Source organism: Hemibagrus wyckioides, linkage group LG18 (genome assembly GCF_019097595.1).
Source record: "Hemibagrus wyckioides isolate EC202008001 linkage group LG18, SWU_Hwy_1.0, whole genome shotgun sequence".
Classification (NCBI taxonomy): domain Eukaryota; kingdom Metazoa; phylum Chordata; class Actinopteri; order Siluriformes; family Bagridae; genus Hemibagrus; species Hemibagrus wyckioides.
The window spans coordinates 7387143-7413687 of NC_080727.1; the positions used below are offsets into that span (position 1 = coordinate 7387143).

Below are 26545 nucleotides of genomic sequence, written 5' to 3' on the forward strand. Positions count from 1 at the left end.
ACTGAAACCTCACTCAGAGGCAATGGATTTGTTTTTTTGCAGCTTGCTAGTTAGAGGTGTGCACTGGAACTAAAAGAGTCTCGAGCTGGCTGCAACAGCCAGTAACACACACACGCGCGCGCGCACACACACACGTGCCATGCTGTGAATCTCCCATTCCATCACATCATTCAGATCTGGTCACTGGGAACAACACTGAACTCATTGCCATGTTCAAGAAACTAGTTTGAGACAATTTTTTCCATGACATGGTGCATGATCATGCTGGAAGTAGCCAGTAGAATATGGTCAATTGTGGAGATGTAGAGAAAAACTATTCCCCACACCATTACACCACCTCCACCACCCTGGACTGTTGACACAAAGCAGATTGAATCCATTGATTCATTCATTTGGTGCCAAATACTGACTTTACTGTCCGTGTGCCTCAGCAGAAATCCAGATTCTTCAGACCATGCTAAGTATTTCCAGTCTTCAGCTGTCCAGTTTTGGGGAGTCTGTGCCCACTGCAGCCTCTGCTTACTGTTCTTGGCTGAAAGAAATGAAACCCAACATGATTTTCTGCTGTTGTTGCTGTTGTGCATTCTGAGACGCTTTTCAGATTTATACAGAGTGGTTATCTGAGAAACTGTAGCCTTTCTGTCAGCTCGAACCAGTCTGGCCGTTCTTTGTTGACGTCATTTCTCATCAGCAAGGCATTTCTGTCATCTGAACTGATGCTTGGATGTTTTTTGTTTTGTTTTTTTTTCATTTCAAGTAAATTCTAGAGAGTGTGGAAATTTTTGTGTGGAAATTTCAGGAGACCAGCAGTTTTAAATACGTAGACCAGCCAGTCTGGCACCAAATCATGCCACGGTCAAAATCGCTGAGATCACATTTTTCCCTGTTCTGATGGTTAATGTGAAAATTACCCAAAGTTGCTGGCCTATATCTGCAGGATTGGCCGATTAGATAATGAGTAGGTGGACAGGAGTTCTTAAAAAAGTGTTCAATGAGTGTGTGTGTGTGCGTGTGTAGCACGCTATTTTTCAAACCAAATATGTGCTGATTTGTTCTTGTACTTGTCAGCAGTATTAGCCATGTAGCTCCATTGCAAACAATAGTTTTGGCAAAAGTTGTTCTTTAAACTTCATCAACTCTGGGCATCAGGATTTCATTGCAGTTTTAAACATTTTGTACACGGATCATGTTTTATTTCACGTGAGATGAAATTAGGCGTTTTTCTCCTTCAATCTCATGCTGTAACAGTCGCATATGATTCTATTTACACATTGTATTAGCAGTTTTCCTATGTTAGTTTAGTAGCAGAACTCCAGACTTGTGCGTCCCGTTGTTCTAGGGAGTATTAAAAAGAGATGGGAAGGATACAATTTCTTATTTGGATGATGGCTTTAAAACAGTAAATATCCCAGCATAAGCAAAGATAAAAGAAGACGATGTCAAGGTTTACACCACAGATTTATAGTACATGTCTTATTTGATTGGCATGCAGAATCAATTATTTAGTACATTTTTGCATTTAAGAATGTCTTTACACCAATCAGCTATAAAATTATGAGCAGTGACAGGAGAAGTGAATAATACTGATTATCTCCTCATCATGGCACCTGTTAGTGGGTGGGATATATTAGGCAGCAAGTCAACATTTTGTCCTATGAGAAGAAGGCAAGTCGGCAGAGGCAGTGTTATGCTTTGGTCAATGTTCTGCTGGGAAACATTGTCCTGCCATCCATGTGGATGTTACTTTGACATGTACCACCTACCTAAGCATTGTTGCAGACCATGAACACCCGTTCATGGAAACAGTATTCCCTGATGGCTGTGGCCTCTTTCAGCAGGATAATGCACCGTGCCACAAAGCAAAAATTGTTCAGGAATGGTTTGATGAGCACAATGACGAGTTTGAGGTGTTGACTTGGCCTCCAAATTCCCCAGATCTCAATCCAATCAAGCATCTGTGGGATGTGTGAACAAACAAGTCCGTTCCATGGAGGCTGCACCTCGCAACTTACAGGACTTAAAAGATCTACTGCTAACATCTTGGTGCCAGATACCACAGCACACCTTCAGGGATCTAGTGGAGTCTATGCCTCGACGGGTCAGGGCTGTTTTAGCAGCAAAAGGGGAACCAACACAATATTAGACAGGTGGTAATAATATTACGGCTGATCGGTGTATGTTTGCCATTGTTATAGAGCACACTTCTGTATTGTGGTTTTATGGCGTTTACTGGATATTAGCTCAACTACAGCCGGAAACTGCAAGCTGAAACTAATGGCTTGTTGTTTCACATGATTAATCACACCTTCCAAACATCCTCAAATAGTTTGAAAGCATCCATGTACTAACTAATATGAATTGTATACATCCAATGTTAACTAAGTCAAACATATGTTGATAGACTTTGTCACAATGAACTCAAATCCTACTCCACTTACTATAATAGAAGACGATAACATTTGTGCAGATCATTCCAGATGAATATGTCCGTTAGCTCATCTCCTGGTTTACTGGAAAGACCATGTCTACTCTTTTGCCGTATTTTTTGAGTAATAATTTATACTGGTAGCCCAAGTGGTTAAGGCTCTAGGTCGTTGACCGGAAGATCAGGATTCGAGCCCCAGCAATGCCAAGCTGCCACCGTTTGGCCCTTGAGCAAGGCCCCCAACCCAACCTGCTTCATATGCTCTGCATCATGGCTGACCCTGCGCTCTGACCCCAACCCTCAAGGATGGGATATGCGAAGAAAGAATTTCACTGTGCAGTAATGTATATGTGACAAATAAAGACAACTTAACTAAATGTACTCCATTGTTAAATTGCAGAGCTCTTACACAAAATGTGGAATGTTTGGCATGTCTGATATCATTGATCAAAGTGAAACCATTGAATCTCGTAGCTAATGGTAGTTAGTAACGTGTAACATAATAGTTGTGTGTGTGTGTGCGCATTTTCTCATATATAGGCATAGTTCCAACTCATTTTAGTTACAATATGATTTCCGCTTTTACCCATAAGGCATTGTTCTGGGCACGCTCAGGACGGAAGGGCAGAGCCCCCCACGCTAACAATGGATTTCACACTAAAATGTGTGCACACACACACACACACTTGTTAACACACAGTTGCAGTTTCCTCTAAATCCATTACATACCCCTGAATTCCATTTTTTGTAGGCCCAGATATGCTATGACAGGTTCACTATTATCTTTGTCTCTCTCTCTCACACACACACACACACACACACATCCCGTTTCTGGTCACTGGTGGTTTAACAGCTGTAACTAACTGTAAATTCAGTATTGTTCAGTCCCTCTCCAACACACACACACACACACACCAAAAGGGTAAGGATAATAAAACTGTAAGAAAAAAATAATTTACTGTCTCTTAATGAACTGAGCTGATGCATCCTGGTCACAAGACTGACGTGTCAGAAATGTGTCATGTCTTAGGTCATATGCTATCAATAGTCCAGCACGTTAACATGGCTGTCACAGTGTATGAAATGACCGCTTGCGTCACTTTACGCTAAAGGTTTACCGCAGAATGAAACACTTCCCCGCAGACCTCAATAAGAAATATCCTGTACACTTATATCCTGTATCATAGCTGATCAGAGGTTATTCAAAATCAGTGGTGCCATGAAGAGTTTGTCCTGATGTTTTACTGTAACATGCGCAAGTCAAGTCTCACTATAATCTGTGTTTATTATCAGTTAACTATATTTATTACAGAAGTCATCAAAAAAAATGTGAGGGGAAATCGGCAAAGTTTTACGACAGTGTCCGATGATAACCCTTTACAAAGAATGTTAATGGTAATGATGATAAGATATTAATGAGAGTTGGATAGTGATTAAATTGTTTTTCTTACTAGCATCAGTCACTGTAAATATACCACTTTGAGATCAGACAGTGAAAGTGGCAGCCATGTGGATATTGGGCAAGCAAATTTTAATTCTTTCTGACTTCATATTAAATATCTCTTGAGCTACATCATGTGTCATGAGATGGTTTGTTATGATATTTCTTATACGTTATGACTGGAGCACCAGTGATGATGTTGAACATGTGTATAGGAGATCATGTGCAGTGAAGCGTCCCAAAATAAAGGCAAATAGAAAGTAAATAACAGAGATGTACGTCATTGTTTTCTGATATTCAGACACACTGAGCTTTATAAGCATACGGCTTTTGAGTCTACTTTTCAGGAGCCATAGAAGCATGGTTATGTCTCAGAGGGCTTTATCTCCTGCTTTTCTTATCATGTTTTGCTACATCATAATATAGCTATACAACACTCACACACACTCAGGATTGTACTTCATAAAATTCCAATTATGATAAAAGTTTGTTTGTGTTTATCTCTTTTGGGAGCGTCCTTGTCTACGTAGTGATGCTTATCGCTGATGTGTGTGTGTCTGTGTCGGCGTGTGTGTCTGTGTCGGCGTGTACGTGTGTGTGTGAGAGTCAGCGCGTCTGTGTCAACTTCCCTTTAATTCACAGAAGGAAGTGGTGCCCATTACTCTGTGGTGGGATGACTTTTCTGTGGCTGTGTATTTGTCTGTGTGTGTGTGTGTGTGTGTGTGTGTGTGAGAAAGAAAGAAAATGTCGGGGGAGGGGGCAGTCGGTGTCTGACTGATTGCCACATTTCCTTTTCATGAATGGTGGTCTAATTCGGCATAGCATGAACTTCCTTTTTGTTTGGGTTTCCACGGAGTTTCGAAAAAGTGGTCAAAATAAGTGGTTGTGTGTTGCTATGACTCTGTAATTGATGCAAAAACATGCTTAGTATTGAAATGAGAATCAATACAATTATTAATCCAGTTTAGCAAATAAATAATTCTGTTTCAGATTTATTTAAATTATCATTTTACATGAACGGAATTAGTATGTTACAAGACTGTTCGTTCTTGTGCATGAAGCTTTGAAACACTTTAGTCATTCTAATTTGTTCATCTTTTACATGTGCAAAATAATAATAACCTGTCAATAATCACTATCGATAACCAACTAGCCAACTTCAGCCGATGTTCAGTGGTGCAGTGTTATATTTGATTGAAAAAGCGTCATATCTCGATTGTGATTAAACTTTTTTACTTGATAAAGCCCTGTGTGTTTTTCTATCAGCTGCACAACGCATCCTCTTCCCTACATCTGTTTTAACTCTAGGTGTTGCAAGATAGATTTTAATTTAGGAGCACACAAACTGTGGTCTTAATATTTGTTCCTCTTCATTTTCCGTCCCTCATTTCTCTCTCTCTCTCTGTTGTTTTGTCATGTTTTTAGACTCTCAGAGGTCTCATATCTCTACATTCACCATGAAGCTTATGGATAAGTTCCACTCGCCTAAGATCAAGCGGACTCCATCCAAGAAGGGCAAACAGAGTGCTCCCGAACCGGCCATCAAGAGCACCGAGAAACCTGTTAACAAGGTCATAAACTCTACACCTCGGTCACTCCGCACAGACAGTACAAACTCTAAGTACATTCTGTATAAGCTGACTACAAAATGAACTCTGCTCACACTTTGCACAAAGTCTACACTAAAGTCTGCAAAACTCTTGCAAGCAAAAAGGTCTTCACAATCTCTATAGGTTCTGCACAAATGCGACACAAACCTGTACAACCTATAAATAAATTCCACACAGGCTTTTTAGAAACCTACACAAACTCTGCAAACTCTACACAAGCTGTGCAGAAACTCTGAATAAATTTTAGATGACCTGCACGAACAGCACAAACTCTAAATAAACTACAAAAATGAATTATATTCACGTGTAGATCAACTCAATTCTCAAGCCTGCTCTACTCTTACCACACAAACGCTAAACAGATTTATTCTATAATCTCTACTCAGATTGATATAATAATTAAAAATAATAATAATTATAAGTTCTACTTCAGACAGAGATAAGAGAAAAATATTTGAAGCCACTGGCTAGCTGGGATAGTGGAACTAAATAAAATAAAATAACTAAAACTAAATAAAAGAAATAAATAAAAGATAGCAAGTGAAGCTATCTTGAATAGGAAATGGTATCTAATTTTTTTTTTTCCGGAGATTATTATAATTAGAATATTCTAGAAATAATAGCTGAATTCGCCTATATTGCATATATTTTACTTGGCTTTCTGCAGTTCATTTGCTTCTATGGCATGTCTTACCCTTAAGCGAAGTAAAATGAATGTAGGCCTGAGGGAAAAGGTCTGGAGCTGATCTGTATTTCAGTTCGGTTCTGGATCATAATGACACCCAGTGTTCACTCCAGGAACTACATTTTAGTTCATTTATTTGTTTTTCAGTTAAAAGCACTTTTGAATGTAGTTGTTGTAGTATGTCAGACTTTTGTCATATGATATGATATAGACTCATATTAGTCATTATATCATGGATAAAAAAAGAGAGTTTTAGTGACTTAGACTTTATTTTAGTAGAAAAGTCGACTGGAAAGGAACTAAATAATTTGATAACGCGATGTTGCTGCTTAGAGCTGTTTTGATTTTCATACAGTCAGCTTCAGCACTTTTTATACCGGGATGTTGAGACTGCTTTCTGCCCTTCCATCCCCGTATAAGATGTGTTTGTTTGTTTGTTTGTTTGTTTGTGCAGAAGGTGAGCCGGCTGGAGGAGCAGGAGAAAGAGGTTGTGAGTGCACTGAGATACTTTAAGACCATCGTCGACAAGATGTCGGTGGACACCAAAGTGCTCCAGATGCTGCCTGGCTCCGCTAGCAAAGTCCTAGAGGCCATTCTTCCCCTCATGCAAGTGGAGGCAAGGATCCAACACAGGTGAGTTTGTGTGTATGCGTGTGTGTATGAATAGGGGTTGTGTGTGTATTTTTAAGTGTGTATTGCTTTTTCTATGAATGATGCACTGTTCTGCTTGAAACTCAGTTTCCAAAGGAATTAGGGAAAGGGTAAAACATGCGCGTACACACACACGCACACTTACAAAGCATTTCCATTCAGTTGCGTATCATACACTTCCTGTCAGCTCAAACCAGTCTGGCCATTCTTTCTTTACCTTTCTTCTAAACAAGACATTTCTGACCACAAAACTGTCCCAATTAAATTCTATAGACTGCTATGTGTGAGAATCCCACACAAGCTCACAATGGTGTGTCTGGCACTAGCTAACACCGAGACATTTTTGCCTATTGGTTTGTCTGATGTGAAATTTAACTCAAGCTCTTGACCTTTGTCCGAGTGATTTAATGCACCGAGCTGCCGGCTGATTGGATAATTACACAAATAACCACACGTACAGGTGTTCCTTATAAAGTGGTCAGTGAGTGTTTGGCCAGTGTGTTAATGTTTATTGCAGTGTAGGGTTGGTGATGTTTCGATGTTTATCTCATTTCCACAGCTCTGCCGTATCATCCTGTCATAATCGTGTTTATCAGAGTTTGGCGAATCTCATTCGCTGGGCCGACCAAGTGATGCTGGAGGGCATCGACCTAGATGACAAAGAAACCGTAGCGACTGTTACTGCAGTGATAAAGGCTGTGCTGGATGGAGTAAAGGTTTGGCCATTGGCTTCTGTCTGTTTTTACAGATGTTTTATATTGGAAGGACTTGTGTAATAGAGTACAGAAGCAAAATCTAAATGTGTGTGTGTGTGTGTTGCAGGAGTTGGTGAAACTCACCATAGAAAAACATGAGCAGCCATCCCCAACGTCACCTAGTAAGCCAGCGCCCCTTGTGGCCAAAGCAGAGAGGTACGGCTTGAATGTGCAGACCACACTTGGTGTAGCTGTTGATCACAATTTGTCCATCAAACTGTTTGTAGCTGATCAACTTTCCAGTAGTTGAAAACCTCCTTTTAATACAACACTGGATGAAATGCTTATACAAGAAGTTGCTATGTCTTATTGACAGAATGTTCTAACTTTCCCTATCTCTCACATTCTGTCTCTTATGTTTCTTCCTTGCTCTTTCTCTGTCATGCTCACTTGATCTGTGTACCTGTGTCTTCACCACTTTCTCTTATCTGTCTTTCCATCTGCTTCTGCCTGCCTTCTGCCTCTCACGCGTACAGCATGTGCGAGATGCCCCTAACTGAGCGGGAAAAGGAGATCCTTAGCAAGACCATGCCCACGGATAGCTTGACGAACATCTCGGAAGAGGAAGTAGCGCCACCCAAACCTCCTTTACCAGGGTCGAAGTTAGCAGAACACAGGTGAGATTGTGTCTGTGGGTGTGCGATTGTTTTTATTTGTTGTTTTAAATGTAGCAAAATATAACTAGTGAGCATCTCATCTTATTTCTCTTATTTCATGTGCAGCCTCCAGACTGAGGTAATTTTGTTAGCTTGTAATCTTTAGGATAGGAGTTAGGACCCTCGGAATAAAGTGCATACTAGCATGTGAGTGCTGTAGTGTTTTCTAAGCACCAAGTCCCATAATGTCCATTAGAGTCCTCAGTGGCACATGTGGAAAAGATATCTTTGTGTTTTTGTTCCATATTGCTGTGACTACAAGATATTTTCGATGGTAACATATGCATAAAGCATAAACATTGTTACATTTATTGTTTTACAAAATGTGTGATTTAATATGTATTATTTGTATAAGGAAACTAAAATGGGCTCATTTTTAATATCACCGAGTCCTTTTCACCACATTGATTTTCTATGGATTTTCACCCAGAAAAAATAAAAAAAGAGTTCTTTGTTTATTATTAAGCCCAACATTTTATAATACTCAACTAACCCTGAAAGTGAGCTGTTTGCATGGGCCTCAAACTTGGCAATCTGTGAAAAATCACTGCTCACAAGCATGTAACATGTAATCCAAACCAAATGTACGTGTAAACAAGGAGCGCCATTTAGTGTCAGCGTTACCATAACAACAAAAAGCCCATGAGTCCTGAGCGAGTCAGGGTGTAACAACTTTAGTTCAGCATGTTAGCAGAGCGTTCAGTCGCCTGACATGTTTTTACAAGTCATAAATTGTGTCATTCCCGGCAAAGCTTACTCCATGTGTCTCTGGTAAAGAAAAAAAAAATCAGAAGACGTATTCATGGTCTGCATCACCGGGCTTGAAATTGTTCAGGTTAAATAAGATCATTTTTCCATTGGATAGGAAATTTGTTAGAATTGGTTCTGTTTTATTTGAGTTGTAATGGATTATTAGGTTGCATTAATAGTATAAGAATTCAGTACTCTTGAACTTTTGCACATTTTGTAGTGTTAGAACATGGAATAGAAATTCACTTGGATTTTTAACTTGTTTTTAACCGTTAAGTTGTGACACACTTGCATATATATTGTGACACAAAACAAAAAAAAGTAGACATTTGTTGGTTGAATAAGTATTTTTCTCCATGTGTCAATACTTGGAACCTTTGGCTACAGTTACACCTCTTCTTTTGGGATACAGCTTTGCACATCTGCATCCTGATTTTTTTTTTTTCCCCCCATTCTTCCTGACAAGTTTGCTCATGCTTGTGTCACATTTGTTGGAGACTGCTGTTGAACAGGTCTTGACCCAGATTCGAAATAATTTTGCTTTGACTGGGCTTTTCTGGAGTGTAACCACTGCAGTGTAGCAATGCTTATGAGGGATGTTGTTCTGGTGGAATGTGAACCTCCACCCCAAATCTCTTTCAGACTGAAACAGAATTTCTTGCTAGGATCTACGTTGCCCTCAGTTTTGACCGGTTTTCCATTTTATGCTAATGAAAAGAGTTCCCACAACATGATACCACCACCACCGGGTTTCACAGTAAAGGATTATGATTAGCATTAGTGTTAGACTTTTCTTCAATTTAATATTATGAAAATTACTGACCTAAATCCCAATTAAGGTCATTTCAGTTTCAGATTGTAACACCACAAAATGTAGAAAAGTTCTTATCTTCTGTTTTTTTTTTTTTTAATGTCTATACTCTATTGAAAGGTAAAGGCAGTAACCACGGTGTTAAGAGGTGTTTGAATGTGGGGCCATAGACTCTCATTAAACTGCTCTGCAAGAGCAAATATGCAGTACTGAAACACACATGAGAAAGAGGAACATCTGTAATAAGCAGACAGCTGCACATCACATGTAACTTTCTGTTTGCGTGCGTGTGCATGCGAACATGTGCGTGTTTATTTAACTGTATGTGATGATTTGTGCATATGTCCTTTCTCTTTTTCTCACGGTCTTCTTTAATTCGTCTGTCCTGTCTCTTGTCATCGTGAAGTATCTTTATTGTCTTTCTGTTCTCTGCTTACAACCCTTTTTCTTTCTCTATGTGCTATGGACTCCTTTCATCATCCTGTCATCTGCTCATCTCTCTGCGTCCCTCTGTCATCAATCGGTCACCCCTTGCCAGGAGCAGGATGCAGTCGTGCTTCAGTCCTGTGGTGACAGAAATGTATGTCAGCCAGTAGTGTGCTGAAGGTGCATTATGATATCACACAGCCTTGGCCTCCTGACTGGATGGAAGCCATAATGTGCATGTGATTATGTGGCACTGTGGCAAATTGTACAGTGTCAACCAACTTAAAAAAAACAAAAAAAAACCTTGGTTTTTTTTTAGTGAATTTGCATGATCAACTGCCGCCTAACCGCCTTGTGCCTTCTTGACGGTCTGTGCTCAGCTCCCTTGCTTCCCTGTTTATTTGGCTGAGCCTGTAAGGCATGTTAGATTGTCAGAAGTATCTTGGAAATCACCTTACTGGAGTGTTTGTGTGAGTTCAGTCCGCAGCCCTTGTGTGTGTGATGATCAAGCCTCTTGACCTTATTACTTGATAGAATTACTAACACACTCATGAATGTTTGTTCCTCAGCCCACCTGCTCTGCCCCCGAAGAAGCGTCAGTCCACCTCCTCACCCACACGTATAGCCGTGGTAGCACCCATGAGTAGAACAAACTGTGGCCTCAACCTGCAGCAGGGAGCTCTCAAACAGGTACAAACTCTAACCTTTTCCTTGACTTAATGAACTTCAACCTCTCAACCCCTTAAACCTTGTTGCCTTGTGGAGTGACCTTTTACTATCTTTTACCCTGACCCCCAAGTTTTAACTTTTCAATCTCATACCCTATACAGCCCTTATCCATGCCCATGACCTTTAATTTAAAGTGTTCACACACCAAATTCTGGTCAGTCCATACTCATTTTTCCACACTCTTGACCAATCCTGCCCCCACCAACAGAACGCTTGATCAGTTTTTGTTTTCGCCAATCTTTGATTTGTTTTTTTGGTGAACTTATTTGGTTCTACTTCCAAAAGTACATACATTTTTTTTTTAAATTTATTAGTCTATGACTTGGTATTCTTAAAGAGGTATATATCTATTTGTGACCTTTGACTTTCAAAATAATATACCATTTTAACCTTGATTGATCTATTTAGTTTATGCATTTCACTAGATTCTATCAGGTCATGTGGGGTAGTACTTGTTTGTCCTTGTCCTAAATAGAGTGTTGTTGTTGTTGTTTGTCATTGCCATGGTAACAGCAGCAGGAGTATGACGTAGAACTACTACAGAGGCGCTTCTCTGGTGGCAGCCAGTCATACGGTGGGGATTCACCTCGCCTCTCGCCCTGCAGCATTATGGGGAAACTGAGCAAATCAGATGAGCAGCTTTCCTCACTGGAGAGGGACAGCGGCCAATGCTCGCGCAACACTAGCTGTGAGACGCTTGGTATGTGTACCACACACACGCTCTCATAAGTTTATCTTTGTCTCCAGTGAAAACCTGAACTTAACCATTTAAGGGACTAACTGCTAAATCTCTCTTACTCCATCTCTCTCTCTCTCTGGTTCTCCCTCTCTCTATGTCTTTCCCTTTGCTTGTCTCTCTTTAGATAACACTGAAGGGTACGACCCCGACTATGACTTCCTTCATCAGGACCTCTCAGTGTCTGAGCCATTGCCATTTCCCACGGTTTCCAACAGCTGCCTGAGCCCCCTCCCAGAATGCCTCAGTGAGACCCCCGTGACGTCTCCTGGCCCAGCACAACCCCGCTTCAGTGCCCCCGTAGTCCCAGTCAGCGCTGTGGGAGCATCCAACGGAGAACGGCCCCCTGCACTTCCACAGAAAAAGAGGCGCTCTGCTCCCATCCTGTCAACCTGCCAGCTATCTGAATTCCGCCCCTCTGATGAAGAAACACCCACTTCACTGGCCACACCCACTTTTACCAACGGCACTGAACTGTCTTCCCAAAGCGACAGCCCTCCACCTCTACCAGAAAAGAAGAGCAGAACGAGTAAGAGTTAGTGCATTCTGCATTTTGGTGTGTGTGTGTGTGTGTGTGTGTAATAGTAAAAGGCAATAACCCTGCTGCACATGTGGGTTGTCAAGCATGTGTGTGGTCCTGTTTTAATGTGTTTTGTGAAGTGTTCAATTAAAGTAGCGGTCCTGTTGTAGGTATTACATTCAATTTCTGATGTTTGTGTGTGTGTAGTTCTCCAGTACATGCAGTTTGTGGAGGATTACTCAGAGCCACAGCCATCCGTCTTCTATCAGACTCCTCAGAGCGAGCGAATCTACGAACAGCGCCGGAACAAACGATTCCAAGAGGTTTATGGGTCCAACGACAGCTATGAGACTCCGCCCCCTCCAGCCCTGCCACCCAAACAGCGACAGCTGGTACATATGCACGATCTCACACATGTACACAAATGTTAGAACCATGAGTCGAAGCACGGGAAACAATAAAGGTGCTGACAGTGATGTAAAGCGCCCAGTTATATGCAAGCATGCACCTGATTTCACACATTCCCTCACTGGTACACATGGTGCACAGTGACAAATGGATGAGCTTTGGAGAAGATGGTCTGGTTAGTTTCACCTGCTCAGAGGTCAGAATTCAGGCTGCTATATGAAGGAATGAAGCAGAGGTGCCAACACATACAGTTTAACGATATTATTTGTGATTTTCTACTTTTTCAGATGAATCAGCAGTCAGGCTAAATGTGAATAAAATCAAGTCGATATTCTATTTCAGCATGTAGGCTATGATGGTTGTCTCTGTGTTTTGTGTTTTTATTTGGATATCTCTACATAGACGGTTTATTGTTGTGTGCAGTGACCAGTTTATGAATCCATTTCTGTAGATAAAAGACATTTCTGCACTAAAAGCTTCAGCGTTTATTCTATTAGCACAGAGCCGTCTCCTCCACCGACATTTGCTCAGGTTTTCGTGGTAAAATAGTTTTTTCTTTGCCTGCAACAATGTTCTTTTTAGTAATGTTGGTACTTTTGAATACGGTTGTCCGTTCTGTTTGGCACAGGATGCTTTTTCCTTTAACCTAGTTTTAGTTAATCTGCAAAATCCATTAGGTACCTGTAAGCAGATCAACAAGACCAGGTCAGATGCCACGGATCATTCAGAGGTCACTGATTAATGTTTAAAGAAGAGCAGACTATGTCATCTTGGAATGATTTAGAAAATGGAACAAATATTTCAGACTTGAAGGAAATCAGATTTGTCTTAGCTTAAAGTAAAAAAATGAATTCGAAGATCATCATTCGGAGATCATTATGTAATCGGGTTTTGTGAGTTTCCAGTGTAAAAGAATTTGTTTTTGCGTCAAATGCAATGCACTGGTTTTGCCTACCTTGGCTACCTTGCAGGACAGCTAACTCATGACCAGTTGACACACGCCGCTCCTTAGTACTCTCTCTCTCTGTCTCTCTGTCTCTCTCTCTCTCTCTCTCTCTCTCTCTTTTCTCTTTTTCTATTACACTGATGATCACTTATTTACTCTTGGTTCCTCCTAGCTTCCTTTCTATATCTGTATCCTCTTTCTCTGCGCTTACGTTCCATTTATATATGTTCTTTTAATTGCCTTGCCTCTCTTTTCTCCTGTTTAGTGATAATAGCTCATTTCCTTCTCTTACTCTTTCTTTCTTTTCTTCCTTTCCATCTCTGTTTCTCTTTTGTCTAGGCATCTCACTCTTCCTCTCCTTCTTCATCTTCCTCCTCTTCTCTTTCACTCCTCCCTCCCTCCGCTGGTGTTCCGGAGGAGGCGGAGTCTGCTATTGGCCTCAGCCTTTCTGTGTCTAACTCCTTCCTTAGTGGCCACGCCTCTTTAACCACACCCACGGTGAGTGACATCCACGGCTGTTTATTTGTAATGCACAGCATTACCGGGTGTATGTTTTCTACAGTATATATATCGATTGCATGGGATATGCAGTGTTGTCGTCTTTTTTTGTGTTGATCATTGTGGCTCTGGATGTGTAGCAGTTTCTTTTCGATTTTTGAAGCTTGTATTCTGTCACTTCTCTTTTCAGTGGTTCCTTTCCTAAGGAATTCTATTTTTATTATCAAATGCTTATGTAGTTTTAAATGCATGTATATTTTTATATCACAGTGCATTGATGGCACCACAACACACCAACATTGATTATATCCCTACATAAATGGTTTAGACAGGAATCTGTTCAGGTCACATCTAGGCGACAAGTCTGGTTTCAGAGTCCATATGATGTTCTGGGTTGGGGTCAGTTTGGAAGTCTGAAATGATTTGACCAGGAACAACACAATAGGGAGTTTATTCATTTAACTACATTTGCTATTGCAGTGTGGAAACATTTTAAATCCGGTAAAATTCCACATATTACATCATGATTTTTTAGGAGGGGGGTAATTTTTTCCATTCATCATTTCCACTCATATCATCTTTTCACCTTAACTGAGTATAAAAATATAGTGGTTTTAATTTTTTAAAAATGCTGTCAGGTTTTTGCATTAGCGCAGTGGATGAAAATCCCTCTTTCATTACAGCAGAACGCAGAAATTGGAGCTTGTGTTGTAGAGGGGCTCAGATATGCAGGATATGCACCATCAGAACAAAGAGAACTCCTGAAATTACACACCACTGACAAGCTTTTAGTGGGCGTTCTTATCCTCCGTGAGACCGTGTGCATTTAACGTGATGTTATTTAATTAGAAAGTTGAGTGATGAGGAAGTGTGTTGATCTAGTTAAAGGAGGACTGGAAAAGTAGATGTGTTTATAGGAGGAAAAAGAAAAAACAGAACTAGGCAGCGAGAACTAGCGTGCTTAAGCACTAGACCATATGTTGTGTGCTTGTGAACATGTGAAGGAAGATCACAGTTCAGGTCAAAGACTGACCTGTGTGTGCGTCTGTGAGAAACATAACCCCCCTGTCCTCACTCGCTCCCCCTCCCCTTCCATTTAATCCCCCCGGGTGTGTGGAATGTTTCGGAATTCCTCTGACTGAATAAAACAGGGGGATGCTTGGTTCCTGCTCTCCAAGGGAAACTTGTGTGTGTGTGCGGGTATGTGCTTGAAAACAGGCACAGTAGGAATGTTCTTGCTGGTGCTTTTGACGAGTTACTGCAGGTTGCTTCTGTCCCTATCCACTTACTGTAATCTCTCTAATCCAAAACACACACACACACATATATATGCATAAAAGAGTTGATTTGTCCTTTAACAGCGACTCAGTTTCAAATTCCTCATGGCTTCAGAGCTGTCCGTTGCAGAGGGTCACCATTTTCATCTGCTGGTTTTCTGTCACCTCTGTTACTTAGTGTTTTCTCTCTGAAGAAATTCTGCTCTATGCATAAGATTAGTGATGTGCAAATTTTAAAAAAAAATGAGATGATTTTGGCAAACTGAACATTTTTTACACACGGGGAGTTTATTAGACTGTCCTGTTTGCTCCACCTGCTGGTCAGTTATGGGTATTGATTCTCTAATTTTCATCACAGGTGCACTGTGCATTCATTGTGCATGTCTTAGTGTGTGTTTAATATTTGACCTCTTTTTTTTTAACAGAGTGAGAGTGCAAACGATGAAGGCGTAGAAGGAGAAGGAGAGTATGTGAACCTGTACTCTACCTCACAGGCTAATGGAGACAGCACACACCACTCAGTGAGTAATTGTGTGAATGAGTATACTGGTGTGTGTGGCTCCCAAGTGACCAAAACTGGCCTGGGTGGGAGGGACGGCATTACTGTCAATCAGACCCTAACAATGTCCGAGCTCAGGTGTGCATCAGACAGCCGATAACGCTTTCCTTAGTGTGTTTTTTTTTTCTTTTCTACAGGACCCTCTCGCACACTGTGATGTAATTCATGACTCCACTGCTCACATACCACCACCCAAGGAAGGAAGCAAGGAAGCTTTGTCCAAAGAGAGGTAGGATCTGCTATTGTTATCAGTTGTTATAAGTTTTTGCAGTTATATGTTTTTCCTTAACCTTGTTTAATGGGAAACAAGTCAATGGGAAATAATTTTAGGCAAGAGAGTAGAGGACTGTAATAATAATTAATCATTCTATCCACACTGCAAAACCTTGTATTTATTAAATTCTAGGGCCAATTATTTTAGCAGTAATTACGTCCATAGAACTGTGGGTCATACTTGCATGTCTTTTTAGAATTTCTTGCCTCATCAGTCCATGCTACTATGTCTCATTTGGCTTGAGGTTTGAGCTTCTCCATTCCAAAACTGTCTCTGTTATTAATTTACTCATACGTTTGTGGCCATAAATAGATAACAAATGGCCGCCTGTCACGTCGTTCCTAATGTAAAACTTTTTCTGTTTCAGGTTGAAGTCAACAGACTCGAGCCATTTCAAAGAGGAGGTTGATGAGCTTTCTCTCGTTGATCACAAAGAGATCATGAGTCGCATCACTCTAAAAGCCGAGGTATTCTATATAAGAGTGATTCAGTGTCTTTTTAATATATTTTAAGGTCCTCCTGATTATTCACTGACCTTTAACATTTGTGTCTGTTTTATCTGTGATTTGCCATATAAATCTCTCAGTGCAGTGTGTGCCTCCCACTAGTGGACAATGCAGTTGACCCACAATTCATCACTGTATATATTAGTTACAGTAAATAGAGAATAAAATATGCATATAGTTTGGGTAAATTATTAAGGTGTGTGTGGTTTGCATAAAGCAGTTAGCTTGTATTAAATATTGTAAAGCTGTAGTGTGTGAAAGCATGGATGCTGGAAAAAGAGGTCAATGCAGCACATATACACACACACACTCTCATACACACACATACTTTTACTGGTCTGCAGTAATCTCTGTGTCTCTCTCACTCTCTGTGACAAGGGGGATGATGGCCCTGATGTCAGAGCCGGCTCAAGCGATATTCTCTTAGTACATGCTACAGAGACGGATCGCAAAGGTAACCATATACTCTCTCTCTCTCTCTCTCTCACACACACACACACACACACAGTCAATATTGTTTTCAATGTGATCATATTATGGGTGTCCAGTATAATCTGTAAGGAGTAGCATGGCTGCTGGTGTAGCACGAAATTAGCCTGCTTTAGAAAAAAGAACATATGAACACACATACATACATATACACCGATCAGGCATAACATTATGAACACCTGCCTAATATTGTGTTGGTATCCCTTTTACTGCCAAAACAGCTTTGAGTTGTCATGCACCTTTCTATCAGAACCAGCATTAACTTCTTCATCAATCTGGGAAACCATATCTCGTCTGTTGGATCGGACCACCATGCCAGTCTTCGCGCCTCACGTGCATCAATGAGCCTTGGCCGCCCATGACCCGGTCGCCGGTCCACCACTATTCCTTCCTTGGACCATATTTGATAGATACTGACCACTGCAGACACCCCGAAAGAGATCCAGTTGTCTAGCCATCACAATTTGGCCCTTGTGAAACTCGCTCAAATCCTTACGCTTGCCCATTTTTCCTGCTTCTAACACATCAACATCAAACATCAAAATGTTCACTTGCTGCCTAATATATCCCACCCATGATGAGGTGCCATGATGAGGAGATAATCAGTGTTATTCACTTCACCTCAGTGCTCATAATGCTATGCCTGATTGGTGTGTGTGTATCTATCTATATATATATATATATATATATATATATATATATATATATATATATATATATATATATATATAAAAACCAGTCACAGTTTGGTTTCACAGGAAGTGAAACAAACACACCATGCATTTTGGATTGCAGACAGCTTTTTTTGTAAATGCAATCTAAAGATAGGGCTTCAGCTCTGCAGAAATGAGAAATGCAATATCTTACTTATTATACTGCATATTTAGGACAACAAGCAAAAATATACAATAAACTCCGAATCTGATATACAAAATACTGTAAAATAGTTAAATGTATAATTATCAAATTATTTATTCAGCACGAACTCCTTTTTTGGTGTAATTTCTGGTATTTCTATGCATACTTAACTTAGATATTCCTGCTATTTATTATGCATTAATCTAGTATGTTGGCAAGATATTTTACAAGATGATTGTGTGTGTATTTTGCAGATCTGGTGTTATACTGTGAAGCTTTTCTAACTACATACAGAACCTTCATCACGCCTGAAGACCTCATCAAAAAACTACATTACAGATATCCTTTACTCCGTGTGTGTGTGTGTGTACAGATGTGGTTAGATTTGTCTGATCATTTATCATTTATCTGTTCTCTTCTATTTTATGCACAAACTTGTTGTTTTTGTTCTTTAACTCCACTGCACATACACTCATTTCTGCCATAGTCCAGATACATTTAAGAAGCGTGTCAGTAAGAATACTTTCTTCGTGCTGGTGCGAGTGGTGGATGAACTCTGGTGAGATTTCATTACTTTACAACACAATGGGAGCCAGTGACATGGTTCTAAAAGTTTTTAAAGCCCTTGGCCTATGAACCTTCTGATACCTAGAGTTCAATTATAAATATTAAGCAATATGTGAGACAGCAGGTTAAAAAGAAATGAGCTAAGCTGATGGTTGTGTGTATTTTAGCGTGGTGGAGTTGACGGAGGACATCCTCAGGCAGCTGATGGATCTCGTGTTCCGGCTGGTATGTAACGGCGAGCTGAGTCTGGCTCGTGTCCTTCGCAAAAACATTCTGGATAAAGTGGAACAGAAGAGGATGCTGCAGCACACACACATCCTCCAGCCGCTAGCAGCACGAGGGGTCTCGGCCAGGTACACAAACTTGAACACGCTATGTGCACGCTACATTATGTATTAGACAGAGAACATTTGTTTTTAATTGAAATTCACACGTTCACCTGATCCAAACATTCCCACTGACTCAAGCCAAGGCTTGTTGTGAGCTGCCGTTAGACATTTTTTGGAATAATACAGTATGAATAACTAACTTCCTGCAAAATATACTTCTGTTGGAGTTTTCCCTTGCCGAACACACTCCTATTCTAAGCTTGGGTGAACATTGTTGTCTGTCAACACATCATTCTCATCTAAATCCTTGTCATTTACATGTGTGAGTGCATGTCTAAAACTGTGTCACTCTCTCTCTCTCTTCAGGCCAGGCACACTGCATGACTTTCGCAGCCATGAGATCGCTGATCAGCTTACACTTCTGGATGCAGAGCTCTTTTACAAGATTGAGGTAATGCACTGAAACTGTCTGTGTGTTGCTAGAGAGAACAGTACAAGGCTGACAAAATGGTCTCTTAAGAACTTGTTGTTCGTTTTATTTTTGCCTTTGTGTCTTGCTCTCTTCCTGTTCATTTGCCTCACTTCCTCTCTCTGTCCTTTTCCCTAGATACCAGAGGTCCTTTTGTGGGCGAAGGAGCAGAATGAGGAGAAGAGTCCTAATTTGACTCAGTTTACAGAGCACTTTAACAACATGAGCTACTGGTACACTACACTGTATTCAGTACATGTTAATATGGTGCTGGTTGTAGATAGAAGGATTTTATTATCCCTTTTTCATAAACAAGGTCCCAGCGCTGGTCATGATCTAGTTTAAAAAAAAATAAGCTTGGTTCGAGCACAATGCTTCTCTTATGAAGTGGTGATGTCATTAGCATGGGGTGAGGTAGTTTCATTGCTGTCACAACAACTTGGGTTGTTTATATTAGCCACCATTACAATATGATGTGATGTGCATGAAACTGGAGGGAAAACTACACTGGGAAGAAAATACTAAATGAATAGCACAATGAATTGTGTGAAATGAGGAATAAAACACATCATGGCATAATTATCAATGGAGTGCTGTGATGCAGCCTAGTGCAAAGCAGTGTTATTATTACGATTATTACACTGAAGTGGATTATTTTCCCAAAACAGCATGTCCCAATGTATCGTATAGCTCTTATACCACAGCAATCATACTTTATATTTGTTTATAGTTGTATTTACCGTTATGGAGCGTCCATGCAACAAGTCATTTCATCGCTTCCGTTCTAGTAGCTAGTTATTCCGTCACTGGTGCTGTGAGTATAATAGGAGTTAGTCCACAATTGCTATTTCTGTTAGTTCTCATTAGATACATTTGGTACATGCTTTACCAGCCATGAGTTCTCCATGTTACATTTTTATACATATGCTTCATCTGGTTAAGAAATGGTTTACTTATATCTTCTTACTATATATGTTGTGTCCAACAGGGTGCGCTCAATAATCATACAGCAGGAGAAAGCTCAGGACAGAGAGAAACTTCTGCTCAAGTTCATCAAGATCATGAAGGTAACAGAAAGAAACCCCAAGAAAAATTAATTAATCTCACACTCCTTTAAAGCACAACAGCCTCACATTAAATACATAAAGACACACTCTAATGAGAATTTTAGTCTGTATATATTATCGTATATATACAGGTTTTATATTCTAGGTAGCTCAATGTATATTTGCATCCATGTTTTCAGCACTTGAGGAAGTTGAACAACTTTAACTCGTACCTGGCCATCCTGTCAGCTTTGGACTCTGCACCAATCAGGAGGCTTGAGTGGCAGAAGCAGACATCTGAGGTCAGATAGAACAACTTTTCATAATAATAGTGGTATTTTTATTAAATATATCTAATTTAATAATCTATTTAAATCACATGACAATAAATGACTTAACATACACTATATTGCCAAAAGTATTCGCTCACCCATCCAAATAATCAGAATCCAATCACTTCCATGGCCACAGGTGTATAAAATCAAGCACCTAGGCATGCAGACTGTTTTTACAAACATTTGTGAAAGAATGGGTCGCTCTCAGGAGCTCAGTGAATTCCAGCGTGGAACTGTGATAGGATGCCACCTGTGCAACAAATCCAGTCGTGAAATTTCCTCGCTCCTAAAAATTCCACAGTCAACTGTCAGCTGTATTATAAGAACGTGGAAGTGTTTGGGAACGACAGCAACTCAGCCACGAAGTGGTAGGCCACGTAAACTGACGGAGCGGGGTCAGCAGATGCTGAGGCGCATAGTTCGAAGAGGTTGCCAACGTTCTGCAGAGTCAATCGCTACAGACCTCCAAACTTCATGTGGCCTTCAGATTAGTTCAAGAACAGTGCGCAAAGAGCTTCATGGAATGGGTTTCCATGGCCGAGCAGCTGCATCCAAGCCATACATCACCAAGTGCAATGCAAAGCGTCGGATGCAGTGGTGTAAAGCACGCCACCACTGGACTCTAGAGCAGTGGAGACGCGTTCTCTGGAGTGACGAATCGCGCTTCTCCATCTGGCAATCTGATGGACGAGTCTGGGTTTGGCGGTTGCCAGGAGAACGGTACTTGTCTGACTGCATTGTGCCAAATGTAAAGTTTGGTGGAGGGGGGATTATGGTGTGGGGTTGTTTTTCAGGAGCTGGGCTTGGCCCCTTAGTTCCAGTGAAAGGAACTCTGAATGCTTCAGCATACCAAGACATTCTGGACAATTCCATGCTCCCAACTTTGTGGGAACAGTTTGGAGCTGGCCCCTTCCTCTTCCAACATGACTGTGCACCAGTGCACAAAGCAAGGTCCATAAAGACATGGATGACCGAGTCTGGTGTGGATGAACTTGACTGGCCTGCACAGAGTCCTGACCTCAACCCGATAGAACACCTTTGGGATGAATTAGAGCGGAGACTGAGAGCCAGGCCTTCTTGTCCAACATCAGTGTGAGACCTCACAAATGCGCTTCTGGAAGAATGGTCAAAAATTCCCATAAACACACTCCTAAACCTTGTGGACAGCCTTCCCAGAAGAGTTGAAGCTGTTATAGCTGCAAAGGGTGGACCGACTTCATATTGAACCCTATGGATTAGGAATGGGATGTCACTTAAGTTCATATGCGAGTCAAGGCAGGTGAGCGAATACTTTTGGCAATATAGTGTAGTTCTCTCTCTTTCTCCATCTTTCTCAGGGGTTGGAGGAGTACTGTACTTTGATTGATAGTTCATCCTCCTTCCGAGCTTACAGAGCAGCATTGGCTGATGTGGAGCCTCCCTGCATCCCTTACCTGTGAGTGTGTGTGTGTGTGTATTACAACCCCAGTGGGAGTCACGATTGTAAGAATGTCAAGCAGATGGATTTTATGTAAAATAAGAGCACAAATGAGTGACCGCAGGTATTACCTCATGTCATCTGCAATATAACACGGAGTGTGTCTCCCTTCCACTGTGATTTTATGCAGGAAAAGCCATACACAACATGCAAAAATATGCAAGATTTAGTATTTATAAGTAGATGTGTGTAAACCAGTTTGTCCAAGACGGTGCCTGATGGGAGTTCTTTAGTAACATTCACCATAACCAGTTCATGGAAATGAACATTATCTATCTATAGTGACCCTTTTAACAGTGAAATAAACACATGGGTCTCTCTCTCTCGGTCTCTCTCGCTCAGCGGGTTGATCCTGCAGGACCTGACCTTCGTACATCTGGGCAATCCAGACCTGATTGATGGGAAAGTAAACTTCTCCAAGCGCTGGCAACAGTTCAACATCCTGGACAGCATGAGGCGCTTCCAACAAGTGTGAGTGGCCTTCTTTCACCCGCTTCCACTGTGTGTGTGTGACAAGCAATGCCTATATTCAAATACTGTAGATGGAAATATGGGATGGGTTTTCTCATGTGTGTTGTGTTATCTTCTGCTTATATCATTCATGCTATCTACTGTATATGACTGTAAAATTGAATACTAATCTGTATTAGCTAATAAAATAATTAGCTGATGAATATGCTGATGTTTGTTCTCTGGTTTTCCTGTGCACAGACACTACGAGCTGAAGAGGAACGATGACATCGTGGCGTTCTTCAACGACTTCAGCGACCACCTGGCCGAGGAGGCATTGTGGGAGCTTTCACTGAAGATCAAGCCACGCAACATCACACGGCGCCGGACTGAGCGTGACGAGAAAACCTAGAGCGAGCAAAACGCCTCTAGAAACTTTTACAGACAGCACAGAGGGAGTGATGGGAAACCTGGAGTTTTCAGTGATGGGAGAAAAAAAACACATGCAAGATTTTAATGAACAGAGTGGAGCAAAGGCAATATTTCCCCAAGAGATGAGTAATATACTAATATATGCATACATATACACACACACACACACACACACACACTGGAAGACTTCTTGTATATTTGTGTGCGAATGTGTGTGTGTGTGAGAGAGAGAGAGACACACACAGAGAGAAATATAGAAGCGCTTGCTTGTTCTCAATCACTGTGTCTACATCAGTGATGAACACTAAAGAGGCTCATCAGAAGGTTGGGGTTACCCATAATGCCCCACTGCTGGGACTTCCTGTTCAGTATAAAGCAGGGTCGAATGGAAAAGAAAACATGCAAAGTGTGTGTGTATGTGTGGCCCTCCCTTATTTGCCATGTTTGTGGAGTAGTTACTCCAGCTCCATCACGAACACACTCCGGACTCGTGTTGCCAGGCAACAGACTTACAGTGACATTTGAGTGTTTTTGTTTTTTTTAACTCTCCTTTTTTTGCCATCATCTGTGTGTGATATATTGTATATTATAATAAGCGTATAATGATGTACAGGTGCGTATTCTCCTCATATATATATAAATAAGAGATCTGTTTCTTTTTATTTTAAAGTAAATTTATGCACTAAAAAAGAAACAAAAAGCAAAAACACAAGGACTGAACATGCTGTGATCTCTGTATATGTGTCGGTATGGGTGTGCGCTTGCAAGAATGTTTGCAACTTGCAAGTGATGTTAAGAGAATAGTTCTTTGGGGGGGTGTGTGCGTGTGTGTCTGTGTGTTCATGTGAACACACACATGCAGGCATGTCTGACTGTGTCACTTCTGTTTACTGACTCCTGGGAATTACTTTTGTTATGCTCACCACATATTGTGCTTTTCTCCCTGAATAAAACTACACTTTCTATATGCTCGTGTGTGTGTGTGTGTGTGTGCGCACGTTCAATCCCAAAAGATTTGAAGCAGATACCATATCACTGTTTTTTTCCCATTTTTCTTTAAAGACATCTTGAAAAGCTAAAGTAGGGTTTCTAAATAGCTCAGGAATAACTTCAGCCACATCAAGTCAAGAGAGCCAGTCTACATGCAGAGAACTACAACCATCAACCAGCAGCATACTGAGATCAGGAGCTTGAATCCAGACGATGCCGCAGTCGAACCGTGGCCAGGTGTCCAAGAGAGCAAAACTAGCTGTACCCCTGAGGAGTACTCTCTCCTCTATCAATCACAGCATCTCTAACCAGTCATGGGCCTCTGTGAGCTTGTGTGAGCGGATAGCACTTTCCTCCGAGTGTGTTACACCAACCCCTGTTCAACAGTTTGGAAAAATGCAAGCTCTGAGGAAGGGTGTGATAGCCTCTGGCCTTCATTGTTGTAGCTGTTGGCAGAGAAACTAGGGAAGAACTAGGGAAAATAAATAAATAAATGTTATAAAATGTATTAAAAAATAAACAGAATTAAGCAATAAAGAAAGAGTTGGTTTGTTTTGTCTTTTAAATACTTTCCACACACACTGGTTATAACCTTACATATATAATTATAATAAGGCAGAAGTATATGCATTAGAACAGTCCTAGCTTGTGTCCAGAACTGGTTTAAGGTCTGTCAGTTCAGAATGTAGAGACTCAGCTATTTGTGATTGAGCTGCACCTCCATTAGGTGGTACCACAACACTGCTTATCCTCACTTGGTGAAGAAACAAGCTAGAACTAAGACGAAAAACATCTTAAAGGGTCACGGAGCACTTTAAGAGTGTAGTAGGATAATAGAAGTCAATGGTACTATCTTACTCTGATGATTCTTATTATTAATGAACACATTATTTAAAACTAAGTCGTCCTTATTTAGCTGTTTGACAAATGGATGCATAAATCTGAAATTGATCTGAACATTCTGTTTATGGACCATTAACTTCATCTTTTTTTTCTCCAACAGTTTTTTATATTTTTATACTAATATCCACTGATCAGCCATAACGTTATGAACACTGAGAGGTGAAGTGAATAAGACTGATTAACTCCTCATCATGACACCTGTTAGTGGGTGGGATATATTAGGCAGCAAGTCAACATTTTGTCCTCAAAGTTGATGTGTTAGAAGCAGGAAAAATGGGCAAGAGTAAGGATTTGAGCAAGTTTGACAAGGGCCAAATTGTGATGTCTAGACGACTGGATCAGAGCATCTCCAAAAACTGCAGCTCTTGTGGGGTGTTCCCGGTCTGAAGTGGTCAGTATATATCAAAAGTGGTCCAAGGAAGGAACAGTGGTGAACCGGGGACAGGGTCATGGACGGCCAATGCTCATTGATGCACATGGGGAGTGAAGGCTGGACCATGTGGTCCGATCCAACAGATGAGCTACTGTTGCTGAAATTTCTAAAGAAGTTAATGCTGGTTCTGACAGAAAGGTGTCAGAATACATAGTGCATGACAGGTCAGGGCTGTTTTGGCAGCAAAACACAATATTAAGCAGATGGTCATAATGTTATGCCTGATTGGTGTAAAGCAGAAGGTTTTCACTTACTAAAAAGCAGGAATAAATGATAAAATCTGAGTCCATAATTATCCTAGTAAATATTTTCAATGAAATCAATTTATTTTCCACACTGCAACTACAAAATATGTAAAATGTTGAGGAGTGAGTCTGTAAATAGTTATACTTCACACTCAGGAAAAATGAAGGGGGATGAATTGAGTGAAGGAATCGGTCAGTCTTTAATATAGACGTAATATAGACAGCTGTGCTGCAGTATAGCGCCACCATTAGGTATAACACCACCATTAGGTATAACACCACCATTAGGTATAGCGCCACCATTAGGTATAGCGCCACCATTAGGCTAATGTGTCTTGTCTGAGTAGAATGAGTGAGTACTGTATTGGTCAATGTCTGTAGCTCGTGCGCTTTGGTCTGCCTATCCAAAATATATTTTCTGTTCCTCATTATGCGGTCATTTCAAATGGCCACACGAGCGATCAGAAAAGCTGTATACAAGCACACCCCTCTCCGCACAATTTGGGATTGGTCCCGTTCCATAAACTTAAAAAGTCACGTGACTAGAGAGCGGTCAACGTTTTGGCTGAAAAAAAAAATGTTCGTCGACTAGAACAGAATGTTGATTGTTGCGTCACGGCGTCTCTATGGTGACTATACGCACATTAGAGTCACGTCATATTGAACACGCATAGCATGCTGCGGGTTAAAGCACAAATGACTATCAAGACAGCGAAGGTAAATTTGTACACTTAGACTGTTAAATATATTTAGCAGAAGTGTAGTAAATATGTCTAGCTTTAAATAATAGCCATAACTGGACACGGGGCTGCCAACCGATCCGTGTATTGTACAGCATTAGTAACCGTAATGCTGGGAT

The 26545-nt window shown here is 40.8% G+C and overlaps 1 protein-coding gene across 12 annotated transcripts in view; it reads left to right on the forward strand.

Moving 5' to 3' along the window:
* Window positions 1-24082, forward strand: part of rapgef1b (Rap guanine nucleotide exchange factor (GEF) 1b) — a 36495-nt gene extending 12413 nt beyond the window's left edge. For 3 of the 12 annotated variants that reach the window (XM_058415825.1, XM_058415821.1, XM_058415818.1), the window contains exons 2-26: window positions 5292-5437; window positions 6616-6794; window positions 7372-7528; window positions 7635-7723; window positions 8044-8184; window positions 10323-10364; window positions 10780-10900; window positions 11453-11639; window positions 11803-12210; window positions 12403-12587; window positions 13889-14047; window positions 15750-15845; window positions 16021-16112; window positions 16525-16624; window positions 17042-17117; window positions 18265-18349; window positions 18477-18569; window positions 18745-18930; window positions 19273-19357; window positions 19514-19608; window positions 20364-20442; window positions 20622-20723; window positions 22094-22191; window positions 22576-22704; window positions 22945-24082. In XM_058415825.1, coding sequence (XP_058271808.1) covers window positions 5292-5437; window positions 6616-6794; window positions 7372-7528; window positions 7635-7723; window positions 8044-8184; window positions 10323-10364; window positions 10780-10900; window positions 11453-11639; window positions 11803-12210; window positions 12403-12587; window positions 13889-14047; window positions 15750-15845; window positions 16021-16112; window positions 16525-16624; window positions 17042-17117; window positions 18265-18349; window positions 18477-18569; window positions 18745-18930; window positions 19273-19357; window positions 19514-19608; window positions 20364-20442; window positions 20622-20723; window positions 22094-22191; window positions 22576-22704; window positions 22945-23095 — 3281 coding nt within the window. In that variant the 3' untranslated portion in view covers window positions 23096-24082. Of the gene's footprint in view, window positions 1-5291; window positions 5438-6615; window positions 6795-7371; window positions 7529-7634; window positions 7724-8043; window positions 8185-10322; window positions 10365-10779; window positions 10901-11452; window positions 11640-11802; window positions 12211-12402; window positions 12588-13888; window positions 14048-15749; window positions 15846-16020; window positions 16113-16524; window positions 16625-17041; window positions 17118-18264; window positions 18350-18476; window positions 18570-18744; window positions 18931-19272; window positions 19358-19513; window positions 19609-20363; window positions 20443-20621; window positions 20724-20840; window positions 22192-22575; window positions 22705-22944 lie in introns of those variants that run through there. The other 9 variants (XM_058415822.1, XM_058415820.1, XM_058415819.1 and 6 more) reach the window with 8 other exon arrangements.
* Window positions 24083-26545: the final 2463 nt, after the last annotated feature.